General features: G+C 41.5%; 2 protein-coding genes and 1 long non-coding RNA gene across 5 annotated transcripts; all 3 read left to right on the top strand.

Annotated features, from left to right (window-relative positions):
• Positions 1–2,386: 2,386 nt before the first annotated feature.
• LOC124291332 lies at positions 2,387–23,581 on the top strand. Of its 3 annotated transcripts, none has more exons than XM_046728329.1 (5): positions 2,387–2,470; positions 4,743–5,328; positions 5,535–5,618; positions 10,419–10,445; positions 20,358–20,932. In XM_046728329.1, the coding sequence occupies exons 2-5, from the start codon at positions 4,785–4,787 to the stop codon at positions 20,711–20,713; spliced, it is 1,011 nt and encodes a 336-aa protein (XP_046584285.1). In that variant the 5' UTR covers positions 2,387–2,470; positions 4,743–4,784; the 3' UTR covers positions 20,714–20,932. The 3 variants fall into 3 exon arrangements, with proteins under 3 accessions (XP_046584285.1, XP_046584270.1, XP_046584277.1); XM_046728314.1 differs by having other exon boundaries at positions 2,388–2,501; positions 20,358–23,581; XM_046728321.1 differs by having other exon boundaries at positions 2,388–2,501.
• LOC124291402 lies at positions 7,574–8,628 on the top strand. The gene is made up of 3 exons (XR_006902207.1): positions 7,574–7,633; positions 8,106–8,199; positions 8,529–8,628. It is a non-coding gene; the product is annotated as an uncharacterized LOC124291402 (long non-coding RNA).
• On the top strand, positions 22,990–23,415 carry LOC124291650 (transient receptor potential cation channel subfamily A member 1 homolog). The gene has a single exon (XM_046728703.1). The coding sequence runs from the start codon at positions 22,990–22,992 to the stop codon at positions 23,413–23,415; it is 426 nt and encodes a 141-aa protein (XP_046584659.1).
• Positions 23,582–24,129: the final 548 nt, after the last annotated feature.

Raw genomic sequence — 24,129 nt, forward strand, 5'->3', positions numbered from 1 at the left:
ACTCCCCGAAAAAAGCTACCTCTGCAATTCCAAGCCAAACTCACGGATCACCCAAAACAGTGAAAACTCGCCTTTTAAATTCGTTTATTAATTCCAGCCACGTTGACAGCACCTATGTAGGGCTAGATTCGATCCGCAGCGGCATTCCACGGGTCTAAAAACTTATTGCAACATCTACAAATCATTTCCTCGACAGTAAGCAGACATTTTCTCCAAAACCATCGGTAATCATACTCACTTGTCGGCCATAGATGGCCTTGACATTCAAGTGATCTGAGCGGATCCGCAGAAACGAAATTGGGCCATTGGGTGGAAAATATAATATACTGTAAGATTTTGACTGTTTGCTAATGGGCGCGAAATATGAACTTTGCAATAATCCTATATTTTGGATGATGTACGGAACAGTAAATTGTTAAGAATAGTTTTAGAGGTTGTAAAAAGGTCACTTAATGTCAAGGCCATCTATGGCCGACAAGTGTATGACAGAAAATTAATGCGAAACCAACGAATTGGGTGACTAAGATAGGATACCAATTAGTGATCTATGCAAAATGTAAAAATCACAGAATCGTTTAATATTGTTGGCTTATTTTACAGTAAATGCAGGTTCATGTACTTCGGTGACAGAAAAAAGGTATATATTTCGAAATGATAAAGAAACGAAACAATTTTTTTTAAACGAGAGGGGTTACCATTTTTCACCTATTTCCCCCACATTTAATTATACAGTTAAAATTTAATGTAGCCTAGATACATACATCAATATTGGTTGGTGGACAGTTAATGTATGGCCAAGAGTAGAGAAGATAATAAAGAGCACACTTGAAAAGTGAAAACATTCATTAGACAACTGCAAATTTTAGATACACACGGTACCTTTGTAATCCGTAAATAATATACAGTATACCAGTTGGAAACGCAAATATCACATGTACACACGCAAAATCAAACACGATAAGGCACTGTGCTTCATGATTTGTAAACTACAGTTAAATAAACTGCACAACCTACTGTGTGTTTCCTCGGCCCAATATGGCGTGCTTTGGATTCGAAATATAACGATGCCTAATATGGTCATAATATTTCATGTAGTGTCTGTTAGCTAGTAGTAGCAGTAATTGTTAGTCTCCAGGGGCAGAAAGGCTGTCTTTGTAACTGCTAGTAGCAGCTAACAGTTGCTAACAAAGACCTGCTAGTAGTAGGTAATATTTCCTGGATCGGGTGTCTCTGCATGTGTCACGATCACCATCTTACAAAGTCTGTGGATGAATGATGTTTAACGTCATAGAATCTAATAAAAATTAAGCAATACATTTCAGCAGAATCACCTCGGCACAATGATACACGTTTACAGAATATCTTGCTGTCATAAACACATAGCTTTAGACCTATTCTAATGCAGGTCTTTCTATGTGTTCACTTGTCATACTTCTTTGTCAAGCCGCCGTGATATTGCTGAAATATTGCTAAAAGCGGCGTAAAAATAAACTCACTCACGCACTCTTTGTCAAGCCGCCATATAGCTGGATTATTGCGGAGTGCGAAATTCACTCTTCGTCAAGTATTATGTCTTCTCCGCTCGATTTGTTTGATGCGGCCAAGTGAGCTGCATAGAGTTGCGTCCCTTAGGATGTAAGGATAGTATTATTGTTTCGAATTGTTTTAATAATCTTTGGATTGACAGATCACTTCAAGCTTTATATACCTGCCATAAACAACCGTCCAGACTTATTAATGACAAAGATTCAATAGTTCCATTCCAAGCTGCACCACTCATGAATTTTCTTTTTAGAGCGACATGCATGGTAACATATGGTCGTGAATATTCTTTATATATATTTTGTTGCACTGATATCCTCGTGTTATGGGTTTTCGTACGGATATATATTCTCAGTGAATAGTGGTGATATCATTTCACGCCATTTAACTACATTACTTCATGTTATATTTCTTCAAGGGTGTACAATCCGATAAGACCGCCTCCGTAGTGTAGTGGTTAGAGCGTCCGCCCGGAGAGCGGAAGGTCGTGGGTTCGATCCCCGGTCGCGCCATACCAAAAGACGTTAAAATATGGTACTTGTTGGTCTCTGTCTGGCGCTCGGCATTGATGGGTACAACAAGGACTGGTCGGCTCGAGTCAGTATAATGTGTCTGAGTGGGGTATATATGCTTCACTGCGGCATATGGTATCTCAGTGGGCTAGCACTATAAAACCAGCTTAAGTCTGGGCTAGTACAAGCAGCCGCACATACACATACACACGTGTGCACGTCGTCATATGAGCGAAATATTCTCAATTACGACGTAAAACCCAATTTCACCTCACCCCACCTACAATCCAATACTATCCCAGTGATCCGGTAACAAAGAACGACAACTCTGATCGCCCGCGGTGTCGCTTTGCATGCTGCCAATGCCTGTCTGTGTCGTCCTTGGAAATCACCACTTCTTCATCGAGTGTTACAAGATATAGAGCTCTTTGAATGGTGACAGTACAGGTAGACAGTATAACGCTCTCTGTGGGATCTTTCCAGAACATATAGGGTCTAGCTATGATCTAACTGGTCACATTAGATGCACCCGCATGGGTCCAGGAACTATATTTGTTCAACCTTTACGTGTCAAACGTATCGTCCTCCCTTCCTCCAAGGCATACATCAGTGACGCCTGAATAACAGCTTCCAATGTGATGAGTAAATGTCGGGATAACTTGGTTTTCATCAAAATTTGTGAACCTCTTTGAATTTCCCTTTTCTGGGAAAGAAATTTCCGATTGGGAAATCCCATTCTATTTATAGCCTTTGAATTGGTGATGTAGAATTTGTGAATCGTGATATGAATAATTCCGTTTGAGATATGCACTTATAGACTTAATTGGGGTCATGGACCTGAAAAAAGTAATTGATCAAGGCATAGGCATACTTTGAGGGCAATGTTGCTTTAGTTTGGCAACAATATGTATGACCTTGGCAGTGCAATGTTTGCATAATCACAATGAATACAAAATTGATACAAACGGTTGTGGGGTGTTAGGCGTATGTTAACTCATTTGTGTAGATGAGGCCACCTTCAACAAGGAAATTATGACATGAGGAAAATCTGAAATATTAACTAATAAATATGTACACATAGTTTTAAGTTTACATAATGCATATAAAACATTCAATGTTAATAACCTTATATAACCACTGCCTAGTTAAATATATCTGGAGATATATATTATCTATGAAATATTAATACAATGATATAATTAAAAGGAACATGCAGCATATGTAGCTTCAGGAAGCGTTACAATTAGTTTCAATATAGAATACAATCAGCTGTAATAAGCCAAAATATTTCTACACATTTGTCAATACAATTTCAATACAATGTATGTAGGATCAAGTTTCGTAATGAAAATAAATACATTTTGTAACATCACATAGCACAAAGTCTGTGGATTATATTGTGGATTATATTGGGATTAATTGCTTAATGTAATTATACAATTGCCAGCTGTAATTGTCATACATTTGCAATTTTCAAAGAACCGAATAGTGGGCTTGTGTTTCACGTGTTTTCATATATGATTTTATATTTAACCAGCATGTTTGATGTTTCATTGAGGGGAAAAGCAAACTTTTGGTAATTTGCAGTAAATACTCCATGCCTTTCAGAAAGTGGTTAAATATATATAACATATGTTGTATTTGGGATTACACTTACTCAGTGAAATACAGATTCTAGGCCGGAGAGCGTTAGGTCGTGGGTTCGATCCCAGACCGCGTCATACCAAAAGACGTAATATATGGTACTTGTTGGTCCCTGCCTGGCGCTTGGCATTAATGGGTACAACAAGGACTGGTCGGCTCGGAGTCAGTATAATGTGTCTGAGTGGGGAATTAATGCTTCACTGCGGCATGGTATCTCAGTGGGCTAGCACTATAAAACCAGTTTCAGTCTGGGCTAGTACAAGCAGCCGCACATACACATATACACGCATGCACGTCATCATATGAGCGAAATATTCTCAAGTACGACGTTAAACCCAATTTCACCTCACCTCACAGATTCTTGTATTCGAACCCAAACTCTCAGACTAAGGCAAATAACTAAGCCACTTTGGGTTTTTTCAAACTGTTGTGATTATTGTGAAAGCTTAATGATCATTAAATTCATTTTCCATACATGTAACTTTGATTTGTAAAATCTCTGACATAGATCCATATTCAGCATATGAAATCAGATATAGATCCTCCTTTACAACAGTGGTTTAACACACAGATCCTCCTTTACATCAGTGGTTTCACATGTAGATCCTCCCTTACATCAGTGCTTTCTCATCCACATCCTTTTATATACTGAACAACATTAGAAACACACCACACTAAAATGCACCAACAATGCTCAGATATGGGTACATTTCAGTGGGACGGGTAAAATTTGTATTATATGGGTGGTGCGTTTCTAATGTTGTTCAGTATACATGCTTGCTTTCACATCTGCATGTACAGCCTCCCTTTCTCAAGTGCTTTTTTTCTGGCATCAGGGCTTTCACATCTCATTTCTTCCCAACACCAGTGTTTTCACGTCCAGTTTCTTTTTCACACCAGTGCTTCCAGGTCCTGTTTCTGACAGTGCTTTCACATCTTGTTTCTTCACACCATTAGTACTCTCACCTTTGGCTTCCACACCCCTATTTATACTCTTCAACATTCACTCTGTCTCATTTCATTGTCTCTGATTTTAATTCGCAGGCTGATGGTTTAAGGTCAGCAGACACGTAGTTTTTATGGAACATGTCGGGGGATAAGAAACCAAAGATGTGCTCAACCTCCGAAGCGAGTCCTTCAATGGATGGAGAAATCAGTACCCCTCCTGACAGCATCCCCCAAATGGCAGGAGGACTAGAGCTTCACAGATCTACTGACGAACTGGGATCTATGTCTCATTCCTGTCACCCAGTTCATGAGAATACCACGGAACAGATAACACCCAGGGCTGCTGTTGTGTCAGAGGAGCCAGTACAGTTGGATGGAACATGTACAGCGTCTGCTCATGATGAGATTTCACAAGACCCCCAGGTTCAGCCGGAGCAGCACTTGTCAGCTGGAGGGACACCAATGTCTCAGCAACAGCTCCCTCCGTATGTTCATCCACAGCCATCCGCTACGTTTCCCATGGCAACTGGGCCATCACACTTTGGTGGAAAAGACATGGCGTATCCATGGGACCAGATAGCTAAAGGTGGTCATGATCCTGGCGGGATGGCCTCAGGGTATCAGTGTACCCCCTACCAGGAACAACATTCTCAACAACCGTTTATGACCAGTAGTGCCCCAAGTAAGTTGTTCATTACATGAGAGGACAAAATATATCCATATAGTATAAACAATGTTGAGTTTATTTTTATTTACATTATGAATCTGTTAATATATACTGATTGGAGTTTTTATGATAAAACCTAACTATGCAGTATGTTAGTGAAAAACACAAGTCAGCTAATGCTATAATCTAAGAAATATACATCCTTTTTTGTTTCGTTGCAGTGATGATTGTGCAACAACAACACTATTATAAAACAGCAAATTTTCATGAAGCTAAAGGTGTTCAAGGCCCAAGTTACCAACAAGGTAAGTTAACATCAGGGAGAAAGTAAGCTTGACTTGAGTTGCTAAGGAGACAGTTAAGGAGCAGGCTTGGCCCATAGTTTCCATGGTAGTCAATAAACATCAGGGCCTTGTGTAGGCTAAGCACAGGTTACCATAGTTAACATAGTACCCTTAATCCACATTTCTCAAAAGTTAACAAGAGTTCATCTTGTCAACTCCTTGACACCAAGTTTTGATTGTTTATGGCCAGTTAAGTAAACATCGCCATGGGGTGTTGTTATGGTTCGTGAACACGACTTACAGCGTCCGGACTGTGAAGCAATTTACTGTTTATTTTACTGATTGGTTACAGCTACTTACCGTCCCGTTCCGGAAACCGAATTTCCGGATTATTGAGGCAAATTAATTAGGCATAGATTGGTAACAAGCTAAAATCGTCCGGGAGGCGAGACATCCGGATTATCAGAGTCCGGACTAACGGGGCTTCACTGTATAAGTAAACATCAGTTAAAAGCCTAGACGAGGGATGAGTTAATGAGGTGATAGATAAATGTCAGGTGTAAGAGAAGGCCTGGTCTGAGGTTCCAATGTGGAGGTTACTTTTCAGGCACATCAGTCAGTAAGTGCCTGGTGAGAGTAGGGCAGGCTGAGGTTACCAAAGCACAGGGTAAACATCAAGTGTCAGAGTTGGCAGGGCCATGTTTTCCAGAATGGTAATAAGTGGTAGGTAAGCCGGTAGGCAAGGCTCTAGTTAAAACGTTGTACAAAGTAGTAGGGAAAACCATAGGCTTGGTTGTATTTAAAAGGTAGTAAAAGGATTAGGGAAGACCATAGGCTAGGCTCACCATATTTGAAGTGTGTGGATGTATCAGGTTAGACCTGGCCATAATGGTATTTGCCCATATTCACTACCATGTACTACCAATTTTCAGTTTGGGAGGGAAGACAGTAGGCTAGGCTCTAGTTAAAAGGTGGAGAAAGGAGTAGTTAAGATAGTGAGCTAGGCTAGGATCTAGTTAAAAGATGGAGAAAGTGGTAGGGAAGATAGTGGACTAGCCTAGGCTCTAGTTAAAAGATGGATAAAGGAAAGGAGCAGGGAAGATGGCGGACTAGCCTAGGCTCTAGTGAAAAGGTGGAGAAAGGAGTAGGAAAGATGGTGGGCTAGGCTAGGCTCTAGTGAAAAGGTGGAGAAAGGAGTAGGGAAGATATTGAGCTATGCTAGGATCTAGTTATAGAAAGGAGTAGGGAAGATAGTGAACTAGGCTAGGATCTAGTGAAGAGGTGGAGAAAAAAGTAGGAAAGAAGGTGGGCTAGGCTAGGCTCTAGTTAAAAGGTGGAGAAAGGAGTGGGGAAGATAGTGGGGTGGGCTAGGCTAGGCTCTAGTTAAAAGGTGGAGAAAGGAGTGGGGAAGATGGTGGACTAGGCTAGGCTCTAGATAAAAGGTGGAGAAAGGAGTAGGGAAGTCATTGAGCGAGGCTAGGATCTAGTTATAGAAAGGAGTAGGGAAGATAGTTAGCTAGGCTAGGCTCTAGTTAAAAGGTGGAGAAAGGAGTAGGGAAGATCGTGTGCTAGCCTAGGCTCTAGTTAAAAGGTGGAGAAAGGAAAGGAGCAGGGAAGTTGGTGAACTAGGTTAGGCTCTAGTTAAAAGATGGGAAAAGGAATAGGGAAGATGGTGGACTAGCCTAGGCTCTAGTTAAAAGGTGGAGAGAGGAGTAGGGAATATGGTGGACTAGGCTAGGCTCTAGTTTAAAGATGGAGATAGGGGTAGGGAAGATAGTGGCCTAGGCTAGGCTCTAGTTTAAAGATGGAGATAGGGGTAGGGAAGATAGTGGCCTAGGCTAGGCTCTAGTTAAAAGGTGGAGAGAGGAGTAGGGAAGATGGTGGACTAGGTTAGGCTCTAGTTAAAAGGTGGAGAAAGGAGTGGGAAGATGGCAGGCTAGGCTAGGGTCTAGTTGAAAAGGTGGAGAAAGGAATAGGGAAGATGGTGGACTAGGCTAGGCTCTAGTTAAAAGGTGGAGAAAGGAGTAGGGAAGATGGTGGACTAGGCTAGGCTCCAGTTAAAAGGTGGAGAAAGGAGTAGTTAAGATAGTGAGCTAGGCTAGGCTCTAGTTAAAAGGTGGAGAAAGGAAAGGAGCAGGGAAGTTGGTGAACTAGGCTAGGCTCTAGTTAAAAGGCGGAGAAAGGAATAGGGAAGATGGTGGAGTAGCCTAGGCTCTAGGTAAAAGGTGGGGGAAGGAGTAGGGAAGATAGTGAGCTAGGCTAGGATCTAGTTAAAATGGTGGGGGAAGGAGTAGGGAAGATAGTGAGCTAGGCTAGGATCTAGTTAAAAGGTGGGAGAAGGTGTAGGGAAGATAGTGAGCTAGGCTAGGATCTAGTTAAAAGGTGGGGGAAGGAGTAGGGAAGATAGTGAGCTAGCCTAGGATCTAGTTAAAAGGTGGGGGAAGGAGTAGGGAAGATAGTGAGCTAGGCTAGGATCTAGTTATAGAAAGGAGTAGGGAAGATAGTAAGCTAGGCTAGGCTCTAGTTAAAATGTGGAGAAAGGAGTAGGGAAGATAGTAGGCTAGGCTCTTTTTAAAAGGTGGAGAAAGGAGTAGGGAAGATAGTGAGCTAGGCTAAGGTATAGTTATAGAAAGGAGTCGGAAGATAGTGAGTTAAGCTAGGATCTAGTTAAAGAAAGGAGTAGGGAAGATAGTGAGTTAGGCTAGGCTCTAGTTATAGAAAGGAGTGGGAAGAAAGTGAGCTAGGCTAGGATCTAGTTAAAGAAAGGAGTAGGGAAGGTAGTGAGTTAGGCTTGGCTCTAGTTAAAATGTGGAGGAAGGAATAGGGAAGATGGTAGGCTAGGATCTAGTTAAAATATGGAGAAAGGAATAGGGAAGATGGTAAGCTAGGCTCTTGTTAAAAGGTGGAGAAAGGAGTAGGGAAGATAGTGAGTTAGGCTAGGCTCTAGTTAAAATGTGGAGAAAGAAATAGGGAAGATGGTAGGCTAGGATCTAGTTAAAATGTGGAGAAAGGAGTAGGGAAGATGGTAGGCTAGGCTAGGATCTATTTATAGAAAGGAGTAGGGAAGATGGTAGGCTAGGCTAGGGTCTAGTTATAGAAAGGAGTAGGGAAGATGGTAGGCTAGGCTAGGATCTAGTTATAGAAAGGAGTAGGGAAGATGGTAGGCTAGGCTCTAGTTAAAATGTGGAAAAGGAGTAGGGAAGATGGTAGGCTAGGCTAGGATCTAGTTAAAATGTGGAGAAAGGAGTAGGGAAGATGGTAGGCTAGGCTAGGATCTAGTTATAGAAAGGAGTAGGGAAGATGGTAGGCTAGGCTCTAGTTAAAATGTAGAAAAGGAGTAGGGAAGATGGTAGGCTAGGCTAGGATGTAGTTATAGAAAGGAGTAGGGAAGATAGTGAGCTAGGCTAGGATCTAGTTATAGAAAGAAGTAGGGAAGATAGTGAGCTAGGCTAGGATCTAGTTATAGAAAGGAGTAGGGAAGATAGTGAGCTAGGCTAGGATCTAGTTATAGAAAGGAGTAGGGAAGATGGTAGGCTAGGCTCTAGTTAAAATGTGGAGAAAGGAGTAGGGAAGATGGTAAGCTAGGCTAGGCTCTAGTTAAAATGAGAAGGAGTAGGGAAGATGGTAGGCTAGGCTAGGATCTAGTTATAGAAAGGAGTAGGGAAGATGGTAGGCTAGGCTAGGATCTAGTTATAGAAAGGAGTAGGGAAGATGGTAGGCTAGGCTAGGATCTAGTTATAGAAAGGAGTAGGGAAGATAGTGAGCTAGGCTAGGATCTAGTTATAGAAAGGAGTAGGGAAGATGGTAGGCTAGGCATCTAGTTAAAATGTGGAGAAAGGAGTAGGGAAGATAGTAGGCTAGGCTCTAGATAGTGAGCTAGGCTAGGCTCTAGGTAAAGAAAGGAGTAGGGAAGATAGTGAGCTAGGCTAGGATCTAGTTAAAATGAGAAAGGAGTAGGGAAGATAGTAGGCTAGGATCTAGTTAAAAATGTGGAAAAGGAGTAGGGAAGATAGTAAGCTAGGCAAGGCTCTAGTTAAAATGTGGAGAAAGGAATAGGGAAGATGGTAGGCGAGGCTCTAGTTCAAATGTGGAGAAAGGAGTAGGGAAGATGGTAGGCTAGGCTCTAGTTAAAAGGTGGGGAAAGGAGTAGGGAAGATAGTGAGTTAGGCTAGGATCTAGTTAAAGAAAGGAGTAGGGAAGATAGTGAGCTAGTCTAGGGAACATGTATTACATTCTTTCTAGTTATTCTATCATGAGATTAAAAGCTAAACATTGCAAAACATTTTGAGGTAGAAGTAGGTTACATCGAGATTTTCAAGTTAGTCTGACAAATTAGTCTGAGACAAACGTTTCTACAAATATAGATGCATATTAACTGTGTTCTGGTTTTTGCTCACCTTGTGGATCAGTTATTGTTTTCAATAATCAACTGAATTGCTAAATATCACTGTGATCATACTGTGCAGTTTTGAGTGGTATATACAGTGAGTGAGTGAGTGAGTTTAGTTTTACGCTACATTCAGCAATATTCCAGCTATATGGCGGGGTTTGTAAATAATCGGATCTGGACCAGACAATCCAGGGGTCAACAGCATGAGCATTGATCTATGCAGTTGGGATATGATGACATGTGTCAACCCAGTCAGCGAGCCTGACCACCCGAACCCATTAGTCGCCTCTTACGACAAACATAGGTTACTGAAGATCAATTTTTACCCGGATCTTCACGGGTCTAGTGATATATACAATACTGATGGACCAAAACAACTGAATTTTTAGATAAACATACAGGAATATAACATTTTTTTTTTTCTTCATCAGGTGAATCTCGATTGAATAACATCAAAGGTGAGTTATATATGCCTGAACTATAAACTATATATGTAAAACTCCAGCAGGAATTTTATGATCACCAAAAGATAACTTACTCACAGGGATGGGACATTCGGGAGATAAACATACTGTGTTGGAAAATCAGAGGTATATAACAAAATTATAATAGCTCTGAATTTGATTTAAAACCGAACGCGTAGCTTAAGGTTTTATAGCTAGAAAATTTCGAGCTATTATAAATTTTTCCTTATCCTGACTCATGCTTAATTGCTTGTCTTCTTCTTCTTGCGAACTAAAGTGGAACACTTGAATCCCCTTTTGAAGCTCCCTTAAAAAAAGTGGACGTAAAATCACTCACCCCAGTTGTCTCCCTTTCCCCCATCTTTTGGCGCGAAAGTTGGTCACATGATCGGCCTTACTTGTCACTCTCTCCTTCTTCGCCCTAGTGGACGGTTGTGAGAGCGCCCTGGTTCCCCTACACGGCACATATCCTTTGAATTTTAGGCTTTTATACTAAATTAGCTGTATAAGGGCTTTAGCAAGGATTTACCAACAATATGGTTTGAAATTTATTCTAAATTTGTCCGTTTTTCACCTTGTTGGCAACATGTCTCAACTTGTTTACATTTCATGAAGACTTGCATTTCTAGCAGGTTTCGGTTGTCAGCTGCTGATCCGCATTTACTATGTCCTAACTGCACTTCTATATGTTCTTCCAGCCTCCGCTGTAAACTTTGTCAGCATTTATCTCAAATTGAATTTTGTAATTATTTATATTCTATTCATAGATGTGCCAAGGACAAGTTGAGGCGGCAATTGCAAGTCATGTCTCAACAGGGTGAATGCGTTAATAATCGTGGGTTGTTGTCTGTCGAGGTACATCATTCCAGTGAGCTGCCGGTGACGTCTTCAGAGCAGAGGAATGAGGGTTCCGGCCTTTGGAAAAGATCGTCATCGACTCAACAATCCTCGTCGCAGTCCAAGAAGACCAGGACGCCATCTGCTGTGAAGACTAAGCCGTCTTCAGACAAGTCTACAGTCAAGTCGTCAATGGGGGCAGCGAAGAAGTCGAGATCCTTCGCCGCAGATATCAGCCCATCGGACGAAGCAGACGTTTATGATGAGCCGCCAATCCTCATCCCTGAAGTACCGGCGAGGAAGAAGACGAAATCTTCTTCTACACTGACATCTGCAACTATATCAACGCAGTCAGACGTCCTATCTACACAGACTGCAACTACCAGAGAGGACAGGCACTCTTTAGATGACACCTCAGCACTGTCAGATGCAGCGTCATCTGTACAACAACAACAGTTATCAGCGCAGACCTTCAACCCGGGCATCTTTATGCAGCAGTTTACCCAGCAGATGATGGACCTGATGGAACGTAGGTTCGCTCAGGAGAAGACTGCGGAGAAGCAGACGAGTCTGCAAGGAGGACGAACATCGTCTACACCTCATTGGGATGAAGGACGCAACCTGCGTGAAGAAAACGTTCGTGAAGGGAACGCTCATGAAGACAGCAACTCTCGTGACGGATCTCGCGAAGGCATTCGCAGAAGAACCACTGGTGAAGACACTCATGGAAACAACAACCGAGACAGCACCTGCGAAGGCATTCACGAAGGAAGCAACAATTATGAAGAGACTCCTGGAATAGACGAGGAGCATTCGCGAAAGGCATCGCAGATCGGACTCAGACAATCACCAGAGGCCTATGCGTACACCACGCAGAAGAGATACAGCTCATAGAGACAGGTCACCGTCGCACAGATCCTCAGGAAGGTCTTCATGGTCGTCTCCACGCAGATACAGATCACCTAGTACATCTCCAATAAGGCACTTGCGCAGGCTTACACGTAGATCTCCACCTAGAGCTCAGGACCAACGGCAACGATCTTCAGAACGAGACACATCGAAACCGGAAGATGATGGAGGAGTCATTTTCTCCAACACAGAGATCAAATCCTGGATGGCTAATGGTCTGGAGCTTGCATCACCATCTAGAGAGAATAATGAAGCATACACATACATGATGTCTAACAACGATTTTGACACGCTAACGCTGCCACCCATAGAACCGGTATTGGATGTCCCAGACAACCTCAGCTGAGCCTTTAAGAAGGCAACGAAGTTTTAAAGTCAAAGCATTCCACCGTTTAATGCCAAGAGATTTTCACTTCATCACATGGAACCGTTCATGAAGGCCCCAGAAGTAGATGAAAACTATAAACTCATCAATGAGGCTCGCATCAGGACTTATAAAGTGGAGGACAAGAAGCTTGCGCAACTAGACACAACCACTAGACGTACCTTCTTTTTGGTTGAGCCAGATCACGAGCCATCAACGAAACCCTAATTGCGAAGTTTGCAAACTCAACATCTGAAGAAGATCGGATGATCTGCTCACCCTTACTGACCCAAAGGAAAGACCAAGTCAGAACATCTAGCGTCTACATCGGCGGGATTAACACTGCTACGAAGACAAGGTCTACTATCATCTTGTAAATGAAGTGAGAAGTTCACCAAACCGCTATTCAGAGATCCATGGGCAGCAACGAATATCTTCGCAGGGGAAATTGAAGAAGTGGCTAAAGAAGTTACGAAGGAGTCCAGAGAAGTTATGATGATCAAGTCCATCGATACACTGGCCAGCGTTATCAGACAGACATCACAGCGCTACTCTGGCAAATCTAAATTTGCAGGAATTCAGAGAGCTAGAGACATGAAATATGGCAACTCTGAAATAACTTTTGTGTATTCAACACAATCGGTTATTTTAAGGCACTTCATTGCGACTGATGACTACAGTCTACAAGTATCAACGTTAAGCAAGTATGGAACTTCAGCTGATCATCTGTATAAAGTGACGACTGCATTATCTTCAGTGAAGAAGAGAAAAGTCACAACAGCCAGGGAAACAGTCTACCTACATCGGTATTACGCGGCGAAATCTTTCGCGCGTTTTCCACTCAGCCTGCTATACACGTGTTCACTTGTGTATTCCGGGAAGTTGCGGACAAGGCCGAGTGTTGATGAGAGAAATCAACGACTGCACAAGATTTTACAAGGATCTTTTTCCTGCAAAACCGGTGACGTCACATCGCGGGGGAATCTGAGATGAATCAAATGATGCTATCTGATTGGTCCATGAGAGACAACGCCCTGTGCAGAAGTCAGGCACATCTCACGTGTCAGGAAGTTATCTACAATCGTAAACAACTTTTCAACGTGGGAGGAAGGCTCCATTTACAGTCCAGTTAGCAGGGTACAGCGTGATTTGACCGTCTTCACGGGTCATAAGGACCTTCCCTGTCAACAGTTTGAAGATTGGTAATCTGACGAATTGCAGCAACATACGTTTGACGATTTCTGCTCGAGGCAGCCAGTCTACTATAATTAGACTTCACAGCGATGGCAATTCCAGTACATCTAGAGACGACGAATTATGCATCATCACTGCACTTGTGGCGATTCTGATGGCAAGTCCTTTTAACATATTATCGGAAGATTGAAGAAATAAACTTCAAGTCATGTTGCCAGAACCGGACATGTTGCTTCGCTGGCATTATGGACATGGCAAGGGTACCTACAACGTAGGATATGAGCAGAATTTTCGGAAGATGTTCATCTCACCGAGAATTGCATTGTCGTCTCAAAGAATAGTTGGGTCTAGATACAAGCCATGGTATCTCAAGCACTACTCTCTCCGTTACCACTACGAAGTTGGCAGAGCCTACTCAGTTTTCTCACGTCAGCACAAGACATGACTTGCAGAGAAGGTCTACAATTGCGCACACTACAAGTGTTTGTGAACGGCGATCTCAACCGTCTGGTCTCCTTAGGACTACCGGACGGATTGAAACCATATCTTCTATGCTGGACTAGGAAGTCAAATATTTGTGGAGGATCCTACTCATCAGAGCTGGAGTGCAACACTCATCTCTACGTAGATGCATCACTTCAAGGCTGGGAAGTTCACTTCGACAACGAAGTGGCAGCAGGGAAATGGTCGAATCAGGAGCAGAGTCTGCACATCAACATGCTCAAGATAAACGCCTTACTACACTGGTCCAGCATACTAAGGAACGCCCAACTGATGATCCATACGGACAACTCCACAGTGGCGTTCTACATCAACAAACAAGGGTCAACAAGATCAAAGAATATGTTAGACCTCAGCTTTCATCTATTCAGCATAGTAGACAACCTGAACATCGACATAAAAGCATCACACATTCCCGAAGCCAGAAATGTGATAGCAGACGCCCTATCCCGTCCAATGAATCCATTACCGACGGAGTGGATGTTATATCCAGAGGCGTTCAGAGACATCATTCAGACAGTAGGATGCCCACTGGTAGACTTGTTCGCAACCAAGTTCAACAAACAACTACCAACATTTGTCTCTCCGTTTCCAGATCCACAAGCATGGGCAACAGATACTCTAAGCATCTCTTGGGAAGAACTAAACGCATACGCGTTCCCTCCTCCTGCGTTAACTCATCAAGGCCGAGAGACGCATATATGGGGCAAATTAATCAGCTCCTCACAGCGAGTGACGTGTTTATGGGGCAGGTAATTAGCAGTTTCTCACAGCGAGAGCCACATACAGTCGTCAACAGAAAGCACCTCTTATTCAGCGAGAGATGCACATGTACTTTTAAAACTCGCACTGTACCTATTATTTCAACCAATTCAGCAGTACTGAGCAAATGTTAGCTTTTCTTACGAGAGATCCCACCTTTAGTATCAATCAGAAGAAGTATTTAAAGCGTTTTGATAACACTTGCTAATCATTATCATAGGCTTGTACAGCGTTTAGCAAATGAACGCATGTCGGCGAGAAAGGGGATTACGATGTTTTTTACAGAGGTAAGTGCCTGGTACTCTTCCTTGGGAATGGATACTAAAATACTTCGTATGCACCTTGATTGAATTAGATGTAATGGTTTAGAGGTTACTAAAGGTTATATTTCCTTCAACTACCTAATAAATAGGAAACAATATACGAAATTTCAAGGACATACAAAGAATTCAAACACAATAGAATAGTTTGAATTTACTTTTTAGGCATCATTACGTTGTCATGTTTCATATACTGAAACATAATGTATAAACACAAGTAATTATACATCCAAGCTCGAATAGATTAAACATAATTGAACTTACTAATTTGAAGTTTACTGAATTGTAACTAGTTGTTTTCCATAATCTAAAGTTCGTAATGTTACCTAAGCGAATATAAAGTGATAAGTCGCTCCTTTGCATCGAATACATATATTGTTACAAAAGACAGTAAGTTGGTAATTCAAAACATTGTCACACATGGACAGAAGTAATATCATAAGTTATTACATGTAAGCCAAACAAAGGTATTTCAAGCATTTTTGTTCAAGCTGTTGAAAGTTTCATGTTGATTTCAATTGTCAGTTTTCTATGGAATTTACATGAGCATTCTATAAAACGTTTGTATTTGATCTGTGTAATTATCAAATCCGGTGCAATTATCACGTGTATCAATCAACTCAGTCTCTATTGATCCATCGTCAATAAAAGCTGGATAGTACAGTCAGCTCACGTTATTCCGACAAAAAATTAGGGAACCATTTAAAACAGTGATAATTACTCTCGTTAATCCGACATTCTCGCATTCCGACTTCGACACACCAATCTAGCAACTGATTATTGTAAATACATTGTAAAAACATTCGTTAATCCGACAATGAACACAGCCGGTCGGATGATCCAACCGTATACAAACAATCACACGTGAGTGGTAATTAGCGTGTGCCTTACTGGCTGCTTGACACCGACGTCAGTGAACATCACACTTGTTAATTAGGAACACAGGATAATTAATTGAGACGATTTAATCAAGAAATAACAGTAGAGCGAGCTGTATAAAATGTTTACAAACAACATGAGTTTTCATCACAAGATGTACACCACCTGCTATGGTGTAAAAACAATGCGGTAAAAACAAACGTGAGTTTCGTGCCAATGTGGTCATGAAATAGATATGAAACTGTTCGCTTACATGATTATATATGTATGTTATGCCATCTATGTATATCAGTTACGGTATCGATACACATGCGTATAATCATTCAAGCAGATTACAGTAATGAGATAATTGAACGCCTCTTTCGACCTTGAAATAACAGCCTCCGGTAGAATGCATATGTAGTTAGGTCCTTGTTGAAAGGTTTGTCCCGTGACAAGTGTAAAATAAACAGATGCGCTGTTATATCATTGGACACCTTGCTTTATGGAGTCACGCCCCTCTCTGTGATGTTTATACATGCATGCACATCTGTAATCTTATGAACCTCGTTTGCATTCAGTAAAGATATAGGCACGCCCACCTTCATAAATATTGGGGTGGGGGTGTCAACTGCAAGTTTATACACTATAATAATTCAGTACAGTGTCACCTCGTGAATTCTGTAATGCGTGTACTCTAGTTTGGATAGTCATTCGTATCAAGGTGAAGATTATATTTACATGTACAGCAAACCATTATGTTTTATGTACTAGTTGTGTGCATAAAATTTATATGAAAATAAATACTACCTCTACTCAGTGGTTGGATTTCAATCGCTTTGTTGTACTTTTTACACTAAAATGAGGACAAATAAACTCGCCAAAGTGACTATCTATACTCCTATTTGTCTTATGTGTATATTTCATACATCGTTACCAGTGTGTATGTTTACAATACACAAACTGTTACATGATAGCTTGAGTTGATAAAGCCGAAACCCAGCATATCGACTGGTCAAGGATATAGCCAATAACCAATCTTTATCCAAGCTGCTGAGTGACCAAACGTGCTCTTCAGAAATTTCGCCCACGCCCCATCACCTGACCTTTCCTCTGTGACAGGTATCTCATGATACGATTGGTCGCAGATAACATATGACCAGCCACTACATTGAACAGTTGAGATACCGAACATTCTATTCGGGAAATTTGATGACGCCCTATCACGTGACTCTTTGTTTTATGTCTATGCAAGGAATATGTAGTATACATTTTGTATATGTATGTTAGTATGGTCACGTCTGTTTTCTGCATTAAATCTGTATGAAATAAAGTGCAATGCTATGAATGTGCTTTGTGCTAGTCACAGACTAGCGTTATAGTACTTTCATTAAAATAATTCGTAAACACTAGAAATGTATCGGCAAAACCGCTATTTTCGTCGAAGATTATAAAGTATGAAAGTAAATTCTTCTTTACAGTATGTCATTGTCATAGATGTTTTGTAAATTTAAACCTCACACAATGATATAAGAGAGAGAATTTGTTAACGTGGGTCTCATCTGTTACATACAAAGAATACATGTGTATGCATATTGTTATAAAATATAAATGTACAAGCCGACAAAAGGTCTACAAGAGAAACTTGCATTAAAATTACATAAAGCTTGCAATACACGACATGTATTCACACCTGATTTCTTTCAACATATATCTTTACGACACAATTAAACAATCAGGACTTGACTAGACAGTTCCCTGTGATCCCCGAAACCTGCCAGGGAAATCAGGTGTGACTAGCACTAATTAGTCTCGGCACAGAGAGTGGGCAATCAGCGAGGGCTTCCAGGTGTTGAGTAGTGATGGGGCTCTCGGGCTTAATGAGTTAATACCAAAGCTATTACAGGGAATCAAGGTGACAAACAAGTTACAACTGATTTTGGTCACGCCCTATCGGTTAGCGAGAGTGCGGTTTCCCAACCTTATACAAGATCTAGGAAAGCCAATCCTACAACTTCCAAGTAGCTAAATCTACTGATTCATCCACACACCAAGCAAGCACACTGAAATCCAACAATGTTTCAGCTACACGCATGGGGCGTATCACGACTTGCTTGAAGAAAAGAGGATATTTCACCAGAGCTGCCAAAGCAGTAACTTTAGCCTAAGGTAGATCAACCCGTAACTTGTATGATGACAAGTGGCAAAGTTTTGAGAAATATGCACGGAATAAAGGCTTCACTGCGATGGAACCAACACATCCTCAAGTGGCGGAATACCTTTGTCATCTTAGACAGACAAAACGATTAAAGGGATCTACACTCTCTACATACCTAGTGGCCTTAAGAACAGTTATCACGATGGAATCGTGTATAAAACTGATCAAAGTACCAGAGATACTGGCACTACTACGCTCTTTCAAGTTTGAAGACCAACAAAGGAAGTTCAAGGCGCCCGCTTGGGATCTCAATGTGGGTTTACCTCCCCTCACCAGTGAAGATTATGAACCACTAGAAAGGACATTATATGAGAAATTAACTCATAAAACCCTGTTCCTCGTAGCCCTAGCAACAGCGGCAAGGATGTCAGAAATTCATGCTCTAGACTTAGGAAGAACAAGATTTGACTAAGATGGGATTTTTTAGCAAACAATCAACTGCCCGGTCAACCAGACAGACAATTCCATATCCCAGCACTTTCGTCGATATTAGGACCACAGGATACGCTAGATCGATCCTTTTGTCCAATCAGAGCATTGAAAATATATCTACAGAGGTCTAAATTGAGGAGACGAAAGCGCGCCTTTTCATCCCTCTATGCACGGAGACACCTAGAAGTCTCACATACAACTATATCAATATGGATGAGAGCCGTCATATTGAAAGCCTATAAAGCAGCAGGACTTGATCCTCCACGAGCCTCCAAACCTCATGAAGTCAGAGCACTGGCATCCACACTAGCTCTGCATGGAAACTGCTCCATCTCAACAATAATGGAGAGCTGCTTTTGGAGATCGGAAACGGTGTTTGCCAACCACTACCTAAGAGACATGGCTTCAGAGGACGTCTCCGGCATCCACCAGTTTGGGCCTCTTGTTGTAGCACAACAATTGACGGTACCTCAAAGACGCTGAGATAAATCTCACCCCTTTGTCACGTGACTTGTAAAAGCCAACACTCAACAGAGTTACGGTTTTAAAGTCCATGCGCACGTCTAGGACAGGCTGGCATGAGTGATGGACTCTGTACTTGTAAGGACTTACTTGTACACGAAGTAGGGTCACTTCTCAACTTGATGCAAGCATCAAGAGATAGAGTTGCATAAATCCACACAGAATGTCTGGAGAAGATTTCCAGGATAAATCTGGCAAGTTGTGGTCCCCCCACTCATCAGAGGAAGCTGGAAGAAAGGACAAATGCCATTAGAAGTTTCCAAGGGGGTATAAGGACGTAAATCAGCAGAGAATCCAGAGTGGCTTGACCCACCACCGTTTCCGTCGGATTCTACAAGCAATTAAGTATGAGTCAGGATAAGGAAAAATATGTAATTTTCTGATTAAAATTGATATTTTATACTTATCCTGACTCATGAGGTTAGCCCTCCCAACCTCCCCTCATGGCACTCTGGATTTCCCTGCAAATCCAAGTGTCGGGCTCGAACTTACGGAGAGAGTGACAAGCATGGCCGATCATGTGACCAACTTTCGTGCCAAAAGATGGGGGAAAGGGAGACAACGAGATTTTACGTCTACTTTTTTGAAGGGAGCTTCAAAAGGGGATTCAAGTGTTCCACTATAGTTCGCAAGAAGAAGAAGACAAGCAATTAAGCATGAGTCAGGATAAGTAGAAAATATCAATTTTAATCAGAAAATTACATTTTCGTTATATACCTCTGATTTTCCAACACAGTAAGTTTATCTCCATTCTACCATAACCACGTTATTAAGATTTTAAAAAAATACAATAAAAAAATGTACTGAGTTGGAAAATCAGATGTACATAACGTGACTATATACCTCTGAATGACTTCTGAATAACCAATCACAATCCAGTATTTACTGAAGTCAGGGTAGATTATTAGTTACTAACTCTGTTGTGTAGTATATACCTTCATTTTGTTGTGGCATTTGTCACTATATCATGATATTTCTCTTACTTTCAGAATCAACAAAAGACTTTATAAACAATTTCGACAGGTCCTCATATGTATCAACATTTGTAGAAAGATACTCCTTAAGGACAATGAAGAGACTCCATTTTGATGGTTCTCTCTTTATCAAGGGACAGCATGGCACTGGTAAAACTAGGCTTGGAGTACACCTGCTTTCAAAGCTATCAAAGGAATCAAAAAGGACACCATTAGTTTTGACCTTAGCCAGTGATTGGCACTTGATCCCGAAAACAAAAAGGCATTCTGAAAAGGCCCAAAGGAAATACATTGTGATGATCGATGACATGTTTGGCTCCAGTAACTTTTCCAAAGCGTTTTTGATGAGTGGGAGAAGCTGTTCGACCTGATGTGGCCAACGGTTGAGTCGGGCCAAATATCTCTGATTGTCACATCACGAACAGATATTTTCTCAAAGTGTCAATGTCGAGTAATGAAGTACAAGCTGATGAAGCGCATGACTATGTTAGATCTTGATGGAAAACATGCTCTACGTCCCAAGGAGAAAACTAAGTTATTTTTGAAACAATGTGGGCGGCTGAATTTGAAAAAGGAGGATATACAGGAGATAGTTGACACGAAAACACGTTTTGGTTTTCCCAGGTGTTGTGAACTGTTTGCTCGGAGAGTGAAGGCCAAGAAGGGAACGTCAAACAGCTATGCATATGATTTCCTTACAACTGATGTCTCAATGCTGAGAGACAATGATCAACTTGGATACTTGGTTCTCCTGCTCATATTGATGAAAGGACGCCTTGATGCCAAGATGTTGGACAAGCCACCAACAGAATTGAAACATCTTATTGATGTTCTTAGTGACACATGTATTTCACTGGATCAGATGCCTAACTGTAGGAGCATCAAGGATAAGGCAAATGAACTTTCTGACACCTATCTCAAGAAGAGCAAAAATGTCTTTGAATTTGAACATACAGCAGTTTCTGATGTTGTGTTTCTCGATGCTGCCCAAACACACTTGGCAATGTTCCTTGACGAGTGTTCTATTGAAGTTCTAGTTAAGTTTGTCAGAGTTGCAAGGTCAGACACAATATGTGATGAAGAAGATGAATCTCTTATCTACATTGATGATAACTTAAACTTGCTGGAGGTTTTCAGAGAAAGGATTATTAAAATTCTTATGGATGACAGAGTTGAAATACTAGATCACCCATGTTTTAGCAACATGGAATTTGTCAATTCCATATTGGACGGTAATGATAACAACTTAGTGTTTGAACTTGCTACGAAAAACATTGGTGGTGGCTGTTGTTGTTTTAATATCTTCAACCAAGACATCATTGAAGATGTGACTGCAGATTCAGTCGACATGATTGATGAAACTTCAGACATCTTTCTGAAGGAAAAACTTTTTCCTTATGAATATCTTGTGTCTTTCATCATCATGAAAGGGTTGGTGCAGTTTGCCAATACACTTCTGTTCAAACAAGGTCTGGTTGACCTGTCACATACCTTGTTAAATGAAGCACTGACCTGTTACATATACAACAACAACCATGAAGCAGTCTTGAAACTGTTGAACAAGGGAGTACCAACGTCTGCTGACAGCATCAAGACTCTGTGTTGTGTTCCTCAGGCAGATAAACACATGGTGGACATGGTGTTTGAAAAGACACAGTGGAGTGGCATACATAACTGGACACAGCTGTTGTCAATGGCAATCCAGTTTGGGAATATCAGAGTTACAAAGCTGCTGGTGGATAAAATGAAATCTGAACAGGCTAACAAACACGCTTTTGCCAAATGTTTGATCCAACTTCTTTACCAAACATCTGGCTTCATTCCACCAAATGAATGCAAAGCAATGAACATTAATGTCCTGGATCTCATGAATATCCTTCTGGATACAGAATGTTCATATGACAAAGACATTCTTCTGAGTCTAGCAGCTGGCCATGTCAATGTTGACATACTGAAACGCTTGCTGGAAGTCTCCACAATCTGCCAAGATAAAGAAATGGTATTGTTGAAATATGCTACTATCTATGGCTCAATCCAGTGTCTAGAGGAGCTTCTAAATAGAAGTGATACTATCAGGCTTAATAGGCCTGTTGGCAAACAGAACGATACCCTTTTGCACTGTGCAGCTAGATCAGCAGTTGACAGTCTCTTAAAGATCAAGCGATTGATGCAGTTAGATACGACAAAAGAAGGCCTTGGGGTAAATGTGACTGATGGACAAAATAACACTCCCCTTCATTTTGCAGCCCTTAGGGGAAATGTTGAATGTGTAGTTGAACTGTTAGATAATGGTGCAGATGTTACTTGTCTGAATGAGGCTGAGGTTACAGCCCTGCATTGTGCAGCGCTCTCCAACAGTCGGGAGTGTATGCAAGTCATCTGCCAGTCAGGTCAAACACTCAGTAATGGGATGCCTTTATATGAGTTGTGCTTTCATGAACCAACCAGAACCTACATACAAGACTACTTCATCTCACATTACAAGGATATACACACTGTGGTTAACACTTGGTAATGGTAGATTAGTAATTGAAAACCTGAAGATCCTCCAAGCCAGTAAGGTGGACACACACAGAACCAACAGCAATGGTGACACTTGTTTGGTTAACGCTTGCAATGTCAACAATCTGCCAGTACTGAAGGCCCTATGCAAAGACCAGAGAGCTTTAAGACGACATCTACAGGAAGAAGTCTCCTTCATGCAGCAGCGGCTCATGGGGACCTGGAAATGGTGGAGTTCCTGTGTGAGAAAGGTGGAGATGTCAGGGAGACAGACAGGGGGGAACAAACGGTTGTACATGCAGCAGCAGGATCCAGTCTTGAAGCAGCTGAGAAGTTGTATTATCTCATTGAAGAGAAACGAGCACCCTTCCTAGATGTGGACAAGAAAGGACGTACAGCACTGTTCCCTGCTGCCGAGGTCGGGGACAGAGAGGTAGTGGAGTATCTGGTGGAGAAGGGTATAGACCCGACAAAGCATGACAATGATGGGAAGTCAGTGCTGGATGTAGCAGCTTCATCTGTTCGTGATGTAATAAGTCGGAATATGAGGCGTTTGTCCTCAGCAGAATGAAGTCTGCTGTATTTCAGGCATCAAATCTGACTGGAGCAGCTAATGACATTCAGGAGAATATTTTGTGTGTGATAGAGGTGAGGTGACATGCAGAGAAATGTGTGAAGTTGGGGAAATGTTAGCAGCTTTGCAATATAGTTGAACAATATATCAGATACACTATCAAGGTGTTCTGAACATTCACAATGAAAGTAATCTAAGAGTGAGTGAGTTTTAGTTTTATGTGCTTTTAGCAATATTTCAGCAATATCATGGCAAGGGGACACCAGAAATGGGCTTCACACATTGTACCCATGTGGGAAATCGAACCCGGGTCGCGTGATGAGCGATCACTCAAACCACAAGGCACCCCACTCCCCCAAGTACTCTAAGATCGTTCTAAGGATTTATTATGCACATTGTGAAGAGATAATAAATGACCCATTTGAAAGTTTGCTAAGGTCTCTGACTATATGTGGTACTGACTTATTTTTGCAACCACCAACAAATTAAGCCCATATAAACATGCTGCTTAATGCCTACAGCAGCTATTATTAGTACACTAACGTCATGAAAGATCATTGTAGAGACTCTTTTTTCATTCATAATCAGTGACACTTCTGATATTAATTTCTTCTTTAGACAAGGGGCGGTGGGGTAGCCTAATGGTTAAAGCATTGGCTCGTCACGCCGAAGACCCGGGTTCGAATCCCCACATGGGTACAATGTGTGAAG

Source organism: Haliotis rubra, unplaced genomic scaffold (genome assembly GCF_003918875.1).
Source record: "Haliotis rubra isolate DU_JTF1 unplaced genomic scaffold, ASM391887v1 Scf113, whole genome shotgun sequence".
Lineage (NCBI taxonomy): Eukaryota > Metazoa > Mollusca > Gastropoda > Lepetellida > Haliotidae > Haliotis > Haliotis rubra.